The sequence below is a fragment of the Rhinoraja longicauda genome, chromosome 9 (assembly GCF_053455715.1).
Source record: "Rhinoraja longicauda isolate Sanriku21f chromosome 9, sRhiLon1.1, whole genome shotgun sequence".
NCBI classification, from domain to species: Eukaryota; Metazoa; Chordata; class Chondrichthyes; order Rajiformes; family Arhynchobatidae; genus Rhinoraja; species Rhinoraja longicauda.
Window position 1 is genome coordinate 39,832,779 of NC_135961.1, and position 12,117 is coordinate 39,844,895.

A 12,117-nucleotide genomic window follows, 5' to 3' on the forward strand; every position below is an offset into this window, starting at 1 on the left:
AGAGTTGATGTCCTGGTAGGGGACCAGCGACAAGATGTCTGTGCAGTGAGACATGAGGGGAAACGATACCAGCCAACCATACAGTGCAAATACTGTGGATACAAACATGAGAGAAAGAAGGAAAAATGTCCGGCATATGGCAGGGAGTGTTTCAAATGCCATCAGAAAGATCATTTCGCCTCACAATGCAGGGAAAAGCAGGGGCAGCAGAAGAAAGAAAAGAAAGGGAAAAAACGTGTGCATGCAGTGGTGGAAGTGGAGAGTTCCAGTGATGAGTATGATGACAGTCAAGAGGTTGATGAAATTCACACAATGGAACTGCAACCAGAAGCAGGAAAAGAAGAAAGTGTGCACAGGGTTGAGGAGACTCAATTCCCAAAGAAAATCTTTGCGACCATGATGCTGAAAGGGAAGGAAGTAAAATTCCAGGTGGACAGTGGAGCCACATGTAACATCATTCCCAAGATGTATGCGAAGGATGTGGATGAAACCAAGCAAGTATTGTCCATGTACAACAATACGACAGTGGTGCCTCTTGGGAAAAGCACGATGAGACTGGTGAACCCGAAGAATGGAAGGAAATACAAAGTAGAGTTTGTAGTCCTGGAGGAAGACTGCATTCCAATCCTGGGAAGCAGGGCAGCCCAGCAGATGGGGCTCATCTCAGTGTGTACAGAGAACATAATGACACTGAGTGGCAGTGAAATCCCTCTGACCAAGGAAAGATTGATAGCGGAGTATGCTGATGTGTTTGAAGGGACAGGTAAATTTGAGGGCAAGTACCATCTGCTGGTAGCTGACAGCATAACGCCGGTGATCCACCCACCACGAAGAATCCCTGTAGCCTTACGGAGTAAGCTGAAAGAGGAGTTAGGCAGACTGACAGAAGCGGAAATAATTGCCCCAGTAGAGATCCACACACCATGGGTATCCAGCCTTGTGTGTGTAGAAAAGCCCAATGGGAAGTTGAGAGTGTGTTTAGACCCGAGGGATCTGAACAAGGGGCTTAAAAGAAGTCATTACCCAATGACGACGATCGAAGATGTCCTCACCGACCTGAATGATGCCAAGGTCTTTAGCACGTTTGATGCCAAGAACGGGTTTTGGCATGTGGAACTGGATGATGAGAGTTCTCAGCTTACGACATTTAACACACCATATGGTAGATATAGGTGGAGACGCATGCCGTTTGGTCTGTCCACGGCCCCTGAGGAGTTCCAGCGACGACAGAACCAAGTGCTGGAGGGCCTGGAAGGAGTGAGGTCTGTTGCTGACGACATTCTAGTGTTTGGGAAAGGAAAAATGGCAGAGGAAGCAGAAAGAGACCATGACAGGAAGGTTAAAGCTCTGATGGAGAGATGTCGTGACCGTCACCTGAAGCTGAACATAGAGAAGGCAAAGCTGAAGGTGAAGGAAGTCACTTTCATAGGACATAGAGTCTCTGCTGCAGGACTGAAACCAGATCCAGGGAAGGTGGAAGTCGTGCTACATATGCCTAACCCAACGGATGTCCAAGGAGTTCAGCGATTTATTGGCTTTGTTAACTACTTGAGCAAATTCCTTCCTGGATTAAGCGACCTATGTGAACCGCTACTCAAGCTGACACAGAAGGATGTAGTTTGGTGGTGGGCACAGGTGCATGACAGGGCGGTGATGGACATAAAGTAGCTAGTAACTGCCGAGCCAGTACTCAGATACTATGATCCATCCAAGGAGCTGACAGTACAGGCCGACGCGTCAGAAACTGGACTTGGTGCGGCGCTGATGCAGGAGGGCCATCCAGTTGCCTATGCCAGCAGGGCCCTGACGGATGCGGAGACCAGATATGCACAAATAGAAAAAGAATTGCTGGCAGTGATGTTTGGTCTAGAGAGGTTGCATGTGTACACATATGGAAGACCAGTAAATGTGCAGTCAGACCATAAGCCACTGGAGATAATCGCCACAAAACCATTTCATCGGGCACCAAAGAGATTGCAGAGGATGCTGGTGAGGATGCAGACCTATGATGTGACAATAAGATACAGACCAGGGAAGGAGATGCACCTTGCAGACATGCTGAGCAGAGCATATATTCAGACTGGCAAGACTGACAAGACCATGAGAGAACTGGAGACTGTAAACCTGGCAAGGCACATCCCAATAGCACAGCCTCTGCTAAATGGCATAAGGGATGCAACAGGAGAAGATGAGACTATGCAGAAACTGCAAGAGGTGATCAAACGAGGCTGGCCAGAGAACAAGAAGGATGTTGACCCAGAGCTCATCTCCTATTTCCATGTGAGGGACGAGCTGAGTGTTGGAGATGGTCTCATATTTAGGGGAGAGAGAGTAATCATCCCTAAAGCCAGGAGACGCGACATGCTCACAAGAGTACATGATTCCCACATTGGTGTGAATGGCTGTCTAAGAAGGGCAAGAGAATGTCTGCACTGGCCCGGAATGAGTGCAGAAATCAAGGACTTCATACAAAAATGTGAGACATGTCAAGCTCAAGGGAAAGAGCAACCAAAAGAAACACTGCATTCCCATGAAATTCCAGAGAGACCATGGGCGAAGGTGGGTGCAGATTTGTTCCACTTGGATGGAAGGAACTATTTGATCACTGTGGACTATTTCTCAGGATATTGGGAAATAGACTATCTAGAGAAAACACTGGCAGTGAATGTCATCCATAAAATGAAAGGCCAGTTTGCAAGATATGGAATACCAGATCAGCTCATCACAGATAATGGGCCACAGTTCACAGCTGAGGAGTTCAAGAGTTTTACCAAGAAGTGGCAGTTTGAACATACGAGCACATCACCCTATTGTCTATCTGTCTATATATCCACAGAGTAATGGAAAGGCGGAGAGCAGTGTGAAAGTTGCGAAGTCATTGCTGAGGAAGGCTAAGGCTGCCGGAGCTGATCCTTACCTGAGCCTACTAGCTTTTCGCAATACACCAACACCTGGCATGAGTAGCAGTCCAGTTCAAAGATTGATGAACAGACGTACCAGGACCATTCTACCGACTACTCAGAGGCTGCTCAAACCTGAAATTCCAAAAAAAGTAAGAGATGAGTTGAGAGCAGCTAGAGACAGACAAGCAGACTACTACAACAGAGGATCTCAAGATCTGATTCCCCTGAAAGCTGGCGATCGAGTTCGAGTGAAGCTGACCGATAATCAACATCTGTCCTGGAGGAAGGCTGTGGTTGTAGGCCGTGTTGCACAACCCAGATCTTATGAAGTCAGAACCGAGGACGGCGACATCTATCGTCGGAATCGGCGCCATCTGAGGAAGACCAACGAGCCATTTCATCGCGTTGATGTTGACCTAGATGACCTGGTGACGTTGCCTGAACCGGAGCGAGAAAATCGACCTATGAGCCGACCACCGGGTCCCCAGGGAGCATCAAACCCTGACAACAAGATCTGGTAGATGCGTTCGAAAACCACGCTATCTGCAGGATTATGTGCCCAAATAAGGATAGGGCCTGTACATGTAGTTAAATATAGATGTAAAGGCTATTAGGTTATGTTTAAAAAGTTAATGTTATATTTTCAGTTATAGTTTGATATGCATTGTTTTATGTAATGGCTAATAAAACTAAATAAATAAACAAACAAATTAATAGATAAAAAGGGAAAGGGAATGAGGAACCAGACATGTGTTGTTCAAAGTTTAGATAATTCCGAGCACTGAACTATCGCAGATCCAAGGGAGGAAAATTTGGAAGCTACCACGGAAATGGATTGTCAAAGGGATGTTGGAAAATGGACTGTTGGAGACATGTTGGACTCAGTGAAATAAGATACCATGGAAGAATTTAATTTATGGCTATACATGTAAAGTTCCTGTACATATCTGTTTTGTATATAAAGGGAGATGTTATGGGAATAGCGCACCCAGTGGTGCAGTACCGGGGATATATTACCCATGAGGCGGTAGCCAGAGGGATCCTGAATTAAAATGACTGAACCCAAGACTCGAGTGTAAAGCCTCTGTTAATTAGTTGTGTAGCTGTTCTGTAGCAGGTTACAGAAAGGAAACACACTAACAAAACAAGACTGATGTCAGGGGGGCGGGACAAATGATATAGGTGGAGACAGGAAGACAGTGGGAGATCTGGGAAGGGGGAGGGGAAGAGAGGGACAGAGGAACTATCTAAAGTTGGAGAAGTCAATGTTCATACCATTGGGCTGCAAGCTGCCCAGGCGAAATATGAGGTGCTGTTCCTCCAATTTCCGGTGGGCCTCACTATGGCACTGGAGGAGGCCCATGACAGAAAGGTCAGACTGGAAGTGGGAGGGGGAGTTGGTGCTCAGCCACCGGGAGATCAGGTTGGTTAAGGCGGACTGAGCGAAGGTGTTGAGCGAAGCAATCGCCGAGTGCGTTTGGTTTCGCCGATGTAAGGAAGTTGACATCTAGAGCAGCGGATGCAATAGATGAGGTTGGAGGAGGTGCAGGTGAACCTCTGTCTCACCTGGAAAAACTGTTTGGGTCCTTGGATGGAGTTGAAGAGGGAGGTAAAGGGACAGGTGTTGCATCTCCTGCGGTTGCTGGGGAAAGTGCCCGGGGATGGGGTGGTTTGGGTAGAAAGGGACAAGTGGACCAGGGAGTTACAGAGGGAGCGGTCTCTGCGTAACACAGAAAGGGGAGGGGATGGGAAGATGTGGCCAGTGGTGGGGTCCCGTTGTAGGTGACATAAATGTTGGTGGATGATTTGTTGGATATGCTGGCTGGTGGGGTGGAAGGTGAGAACGAGGGGGATTCTGTCCTTGTTACGAGTGGGGGGAGGGGGAGCAAGAGCGGAGCTGCGGGATGTAGAAGAGACCCTAGTGAGAGCCTCATCTATAATGGAAGAGGGGAAACCCCGTTTCCTGAAGAATGAGGACATCTCTGATGCCCTAGTGTGAAACACCTCATGTCAACCAGTGATCACTCCGTACACTGACCTATACGCACGAGGGACAAATCCTTTTTTCAAACTCACAGAAGCCAATTAACATAGAAACATAGAAAATAGGTGTAGGAGGCAATTAGGCCCTTCGAGCCAGCACCGCCATTCATTGTGATCATGGATGATCATCCACAATCACTAACCTGTGCCTGCCTTCTCCCCATAGCCTTTGATTCCACTAGCCCCTAGAGCTCTATATAACTCTCTTTTAAATTCATCCAGTGAATTGGCCTCCACTGCCCTCTGTGGCAGAGAATTCCACAAATTCACAGCTCTGAGTGAAAAAGTTTCTTCTCACCTCAGTTTTAAATGGCCTCCCCTTTTTTCTTAGACTGTGGCCCCTGGTTCTGGACTCCCCCAACATTGGGAACATTTTTCCTGCATCTAGCTTGTCCAGTCCTTTTATAATTTTATACGTCTCTATAAGATCCTCTCTCATCCTTCTAAACCACAGTGAATACAAGCCCAGACTTTCCAATCTTTCCTCATATGACAGTCCTGCCATCCCAGGGATTAACCTCGTGAACCTACACTGCACTGCCTCAATAGCAAGGACGTCCTTCCTCAAATTAGGAGACCAAAACTGCACACAATACTCCAGATGTGGTCTCACCATGGCCCTGTACAACTGCAGGACCTCTTTGCTCCTATACTCAAATCCTCTCGTTACAAAGGTCAACATGTCATTAGCTTTCTTGACTGCCTGCCGTACCTGCACGCTTACTTTTAGTGACTGGTGTACAAGGACACCCAGGTCTCGTTGCCCTTCCCCTTTATCTAATCTGATACCATTGAGATAATAATCTGCCTTCTTGTTTTGCCGCCAGTGGATAACCTCACATTTATCTACATTATACTGCATCTGCCATGCATCTGGCCACTCACCTGAACTGTCTAAATCACCCTGCAACCTCCTAACATCCTCTTCGCAGATCACACTGCCACCCAGCTTTGTGTCATCTGCTAACTTGCTAGTGTTACTTCTAATTCTATCATCCAAATCATTAATTATAATGAGTTGTGGCCCCAGCACCAAGCCTTGCGGCACTCCACTCGCCACTGCCTGCCATTCTGAAAAGGACCCATTTATTCCTACTCTTTGCTTCCTGTCTGCCAACCAATTCTCTATCCATGTCAATAATCCCCAATACCATGTGCTCTAATTTTGCTCACCAACCTCCCATGTGAGACCTTATCAAAGGCTTTCTGAAAGTCTAGAAACACTACATCCACTGGCTCTCCTTCATCCATTTTACTTGTCACATCCTCAAAAAATTCCCGAAGATTAGTCAAGCAGGATTTCCCCTTCATAAATCCATGCTGATTTTCTTTTTACTGCTAAACAAATGCGCCATTATTACCTCTTTAATAATTGATTCCAGCATCTTCCCCACCACCGATGTCAGGCTAACTGGTCTGTAATTCCCCGTTTTCTCTCTCGCTCCTTTCTTGAAAAGTGGGATAACATTAGCTAAATGCAGAATTGCCTTCTCTCTGGTAGGCTCCAGTACAAGCTGCTCTAAGAATCCATCTCGGAGGCACTCTACAAACGCCCTTTCTTGGGGTCCAGAACCAACCTGATTTTTCCAGTCTACCTGCATATTGAAATCCCCCATAACCACAGTGGCATTACCTTTGTTACCTGCCAGTTTTAACTGCTGTAACTTGCACCCTATATCCAGGCTACTGTTTGGGGGCCTGTAGATGACTCCCATTAGTGTCTTCTTACCTTTACAATTCCTCAATTCTATCCACAGTGACTCTACATCATCAGTCCCTATGTCACCCCTCGCAAGGGACTGAATTTCATCCCTCACCAACATAGCTACCACACCTCCTCTGCCAACCTGCCTGTCCTTTCTATAGGACGTATAACCCTGAATATTCAGTTCCCAGTCCCAATCCTCCTACAGCCACGTCTCTGTAATCCCCACAATGTCATACCTACCAATCTGTAACTGAGCCTCAAGCTCATCCACTTTACTTCTTATACTTTGCGCATTCATATATAATACTTTTAATCCATTGCTCATCTCACCTTTCACATCGATTTCTATTACACTTGGCCATTCTCTCGTATCCCTTCGTGAGCTTTCTGTCTCGTTAATTCTGGGGTCTTTCTTAACTTTTCCTATACTCTCTTTCCCTTTATCTCCATCCTTGTCTATCCCATTTGACACCCCCCCTCCCCCCCCCCCCCCAACTATTTAGTTTGAAACCACCCGTGTAGCAGTGGCAAATCTGCTTGCCAGAATGCTGGTCCCCCGCCTGTTGAGGTGCAACCTGTCCCTTTTGTACAATTCACCCTTACCCCAAAACAGATCCCAGTAGTCTAAGAATCTAAATCTCTGCCCCCTCCACCAGCTCCTCAGCCACACATTCAGATCCCCTATCTCCCTGTTCCTGCCCTCACCAGCACGAGGAACTGGAAGCAAAACGAAGATAACCATCCTGGAGGTCCTGCTTTTAAGACTTCTCCCGAGCTCTCTAAACTCACGCTGCAGAATATCCTTCCACTTCTTCCCTACGTCGTTTGTGCCGACATGCACTACCACTTCCGGCTGCTCACCTTCACCCATGAGGATGCTCTGCACTCGGTCTGTGACATCAAAAACCTATAAACCTGTACATCTTTACATCTTTAGAATGTGGGAGGAAACCAGAGCACCCGGAGAAAACCCACACAGTCACAGGGAAAACGTACAAACTCTGTACAAACAGCACCCCAAGTCAAGTTTGAACCCAGATCTCTGGCACTGTAAGGCAGCAGCTCTACTGCTGTGCCATTGTGCTGCCAAATGATAAATACAACAATAAATACAATGAGTGCCAAGGAGCGGAATGGTGCAAAAACAAAGTAACGCAAACAAATACTAAAGTGCAATAACAGAATAACTGAATTAGGTAGATTTAAGAAAAAGAGTGACAGAGCCTTGTTGACACTAGTCTCAGTGGTGAATAGTTTTATTGCAGTCCAGTGGGATGGCAACATGGTCGATAGTCTGTGGTGGAGCAAACATGAAGTGGAGATGGATCTGCTGCTCTCAGCATTAACCTTAGATGGTGGAAAACGTGCCTACAGTCGCACTGGATTGACCAAGTCCACAATGTGCAGGAATTTGGCCGCTGGGTGGAGGTAGTTCATGAGGACGGTGCCCATGCCTTTCCTTCTTAGCACCACCGGGCAGCCCCTGTCATTAGCAAGTACGCCCCTAGACCCCCCCAAAGAAGAAATTCTGTTCCTGGATCGTCCATGGCCAGAGGAAAAGATGTTGGGATAGCCACAAATCCTCCTCAAAGAACTGCTACATCCTAGCCGACTCAAGAGTTCTAGAAATCCCTGTAATGCGTCTTTGAGTGTTTGAAAAGCGCTATATAAATGTAATGCATTATTATTATTATTAAGAGTCAAGTGATTTGGTTTAGTTTGGGGATACAGCATGGAAACAGGCCCTTTGGCCCACCATGTCTGTGCCAACTATTGATCATCTGATTTTTATCCCACGTTCACATCCACTTCTTACATTAGGGATAATTTACAGAGACCCAATTAACCTGCAAACCCGCACGTCTTTGGGATGTGGAAGGAAACCGGAGCCCCCGGAGGAAACCCACATGGTCACAGGGAGAACGTGTAAACTCCACGCAGACAGCACCTGAGGTCAGGATCATACCCGGATCTCTAGCGGTGTGAGACAGCAATTCTACCGCTGTGCCACTGTGCTGCCCTATCTTTTATTGTCACATGTACCAAAACAGAACAATGAAATTCTTACTTGCCGCAGCGCAACAGCTCTGTAAATAGAGTACTCAATAAATAATAGAATAATTTTAGTTTAGTTTAGAGATACAGCATGGAAACAAGCCCTTCGGCCCACCAAGTCCGTGCTGACCAACGATCACCCATATACTCCTTCTATCTTACACAGTACGGACAGTTTACACAATCTACAGAAGCCAATTAACCTTCAAACCAACAGGTCTTTGGGATGTGGGAGGAAACCCACACGGTCACAGGGAGAACGTTAAAACTTCACACAGACAGCACCCTTAGACAGGATTGAACCAGGGTCTGGAACTGTGAGGCAGCAACTCTACCTCTGTGCCATTGTGCCACGGTTAAGGAAACATAAGAAAAGATCAATTAAGAAGGTCTTTATATATCATTGCCTTTTAATATGTCATGCAAGAACCCCTGGGCCGGCATAGTCTCAGATCGGTAGAGCTGCTGCCTTACAGCGCCAGAGATCCGGGTTTGATTCTGGCTACAGGTGCTATATGTACGAAGTTTGTACGTTCTCCCTGTGACTGCATGGGTTTCCTCCGGGTGCTCTGGTATCCTCCCACATTCCAAAGACATGCGGGTTTGTAGGTTAATTGGCTTCTGTAAATTGTCCCCATTGTGTAGGATAGAACTAGTGTACGGGTGATCGCTGGCCGGCGAGAACTCGGTGGGCCAAAGGGCCTGTTTCCATGCTGTATCTGTAAACCAAACTAAACACTGCCGGAGATGGTGTATATTATTCAGCCAGTTAGTGGTGGGTGGTTGTGGGGCAGGTTGTCCCTCCTGTGTCTTCACTCTGGTTTAACTTGTTTCAGGTGCGCTCGTTGCTTCGCCCCTCGCCCAGCAGATCCCTTTGCACGTTTCTGTCAAGAGTGTGGCTCCCCCGTCCCTCCGGTGCCTGGCCGTAGACTGCTGCCCCCAGAAGGAGCTCGGGTGAGTAACGGCCGAAAACAGGAACCTGTCCTGCTCGTCTAAGAATAACTTACTTTTAGCAACACCGCATTCATTTCAAAAACAAACTCAGAGTGTGGTGGGCATATGAAGTGGAGTTTAGTTTTAGTTTAGTTTATTATTTTCACATGTACCGAGGTACAGTGGAAAGCTTTTTTTGTTGAATATTATCCAGTCAATGGAAAGACTAGACTAAAGATAAAGATTAGTGATTATAATGAGTGATTACAGATCAGCTTCTGGAACCAGCACGCAGAGAGTTACCTAGCTTGGACGGGATCTTTTAGTGGCCAGATTTAGTGTTATTTAAGAGGCTTTTAGTTAGGCACCTGGATATGCAGGGGAATAGAGGGATATGGATCACGTGCACGCAGAGGAGATCAGTTTAACTTGGCATTGTGTTCGGCACAGACATTTTGGGCCGATGGGCCTGTTCCTGTGCTGTATTGTCTTACGTATGTTCCACCAATTTCCCTCATATCGTATCTACTAAGTTCACAGTGTACAGATACAGGATAAAGGGAATAACGTTTAGTGCAAGATTAAGTCCAGTAAAGTCTGATTAAAGATAGCCCAAAGGTCTCCCAACGGTAGCTCAGGACTGCTCTCTAGCTGTTGATAGGGTGGTTCATTTGCCTGATTACTGCTGGGGAAAAAACTATCCCTGAATCTGGAGGCCGGCACTATAACAACATTTAAAAGACACTTGGACAGGTACATGCATAGGAAAGGTTTAGAGGGATAGGGCCAAATGTGGGGAAATAGAACTAGCTTGGATGTGGCATCATGGTCACCATGGTGGAGTTGGCTTGAAAGTCCTGTTTCCATGCTGTCTGACTCTAAATTGCTAGAGGTACTCAGCAGGTTAGGCAATATCTGTGGAAGGAATGGACAGACGACATTTCAGGTTGGTTCTCTAATTCGGACTGATGGAGTTGGGGAAGAAAGGTGGGAAAGGGAATTGGGGGTGGGTCAAAGCCTGGGGAGTGACAGGTGAACACAGGTGAGAGGGGTTTGGGTGGAGGAAGTGACAGACTGCAACAGAGGGGTGTCAGATAAGAAGAGAGGAGGGGCAAAAATGTAAAGCCGGAGGGAGGGGTATTATTGGAATGGGATGGGGAAGTGGGTGTGCTACTGGGGTAGAGAGGTGGTGGGGGTTGAAACATATTTAAGAGGGAGTTATATTTAAGAGGGAGTTAGATGTGGCCTTTGTGGCTAAAGGGATCAGGGGGTATGGAGAGAAGGCAGGTACAGGTTACTGAGCTGGATGATCAGCCATGATCATATTGAATGGCGGTGCAGGCTCGAAGGGCCGAATGGCCTACTCCTGCACCTATTTTCTATGTTTCTATGTTTCTATATAATATTGAATTATGCTGCCCGTCACAAAAATGGTTAAATAATTGTTCATCAAAAATCTGACAAGAGTTTTGTGTTGGTTTACAGACTGGACTTTGTGTTGAGTGCAAGACAATGATCCCATTGAACACTCCAACGTGCATCGTGTGTGAGGCTCCTGTATCACCTCAGCTGGTGCCTCAGGCCAGCATCCGCCTCCAGGTAAACGACACAACCTGTACTCGCTGAATAAGAAGCATTCGCTTCGCTGATTTATTACATGGGTGGATCGCTTTAGAGTTATGTAGAGAATATTGGGAGTTCCACTGTTGAAAATGGTGCTGGTCAACAAGTTTCTGCAACACTGCCTGCGTGCGTCATTCATGCATTTATCAGTGAGGTAAATAGTCATAATTTTAAAATAATGTTTAGAGAGGTAGCCAGGTCTTTCTTCAATGGTTCAATGGCGCTTTTTGTCACACGCGCAAAACATTGTGAAATTCTTTAGTGACTCAATAGTCACCAGATTTGGTGCCATTTCCAAAGTCCAGTCCACGCACTAGGTCTTCTGGAGCGGCACCTGATCCAGGCAAGCCCCAGGCTGCTGCAAGGCCACCAGTCATCGCCTCCGTCCAGATTGTTCAGCGAACCGATGTCCCTCTCCTCGGACACCTTTGTACTCTTCACAGTTTTACCCTGAAATAAGATGAACCCAGTGGCAAAGAAAATTAACTTTGTGCAGTCATGTACTCCATTGCCCTCAGCACATTCTGATTAGTATAATTAATGCTGACAAGGCTGTTTAATTATACAATATAACAATGATGCGTGTTCAATAGGACAAGATCATCTGTCGATCCTGTGGAACAGGTAACCCAGCCAACATCCTGCACTGTGTAACCTGTGAGACCAAGCTGTCAGAATCTTCCAAGGTAAGTCACTGCCACTCACACTTAATAGATAGAACATACATGCTGCACTGTGCACCGTGAGGGAGCCCTCATGGAAGCTGTGTAAGAGGTGTTATTGATACAATATCATTGATAAGTTGCTTGCCGCTCTCACAATTTTGTTCTATATTGAAAATAGAAATCTATA

General features: G+C 46.5%; 1 protein-coding gene across 3 annotated transcripts in view; it reads left to right on the plus strand.

The window, feature by feature from the left end:
* The window catches only part of dzank1 (double zinc ribbon and ankyrin repeat domains 1), a 52,662-nt gene that overhangs the window by 15,757 nt on the left and 24,788 nt on the right, over positions 1-12,117 (plus strand). For all 3 annotated transcript variants that reach the window (XM_078405222.1, XM_078405223.1, XM_078405224.1), the window contains 3 exons: positions 9,546-9,663; positions 11,128-11,241; positions 11,859-11,951. In XM_078405222.1, the coding sequence (XP_078261348.1) occupies positions 9,546-9,663; positions 11,128-11,241; positions 11,859-11,951 (325 nt within the window). The remainder of the gene's footprint in view (positions 1-9,545; positions 9,664-11,127; positions 11,242-11,858; positions 11,952-12,117) is intronic.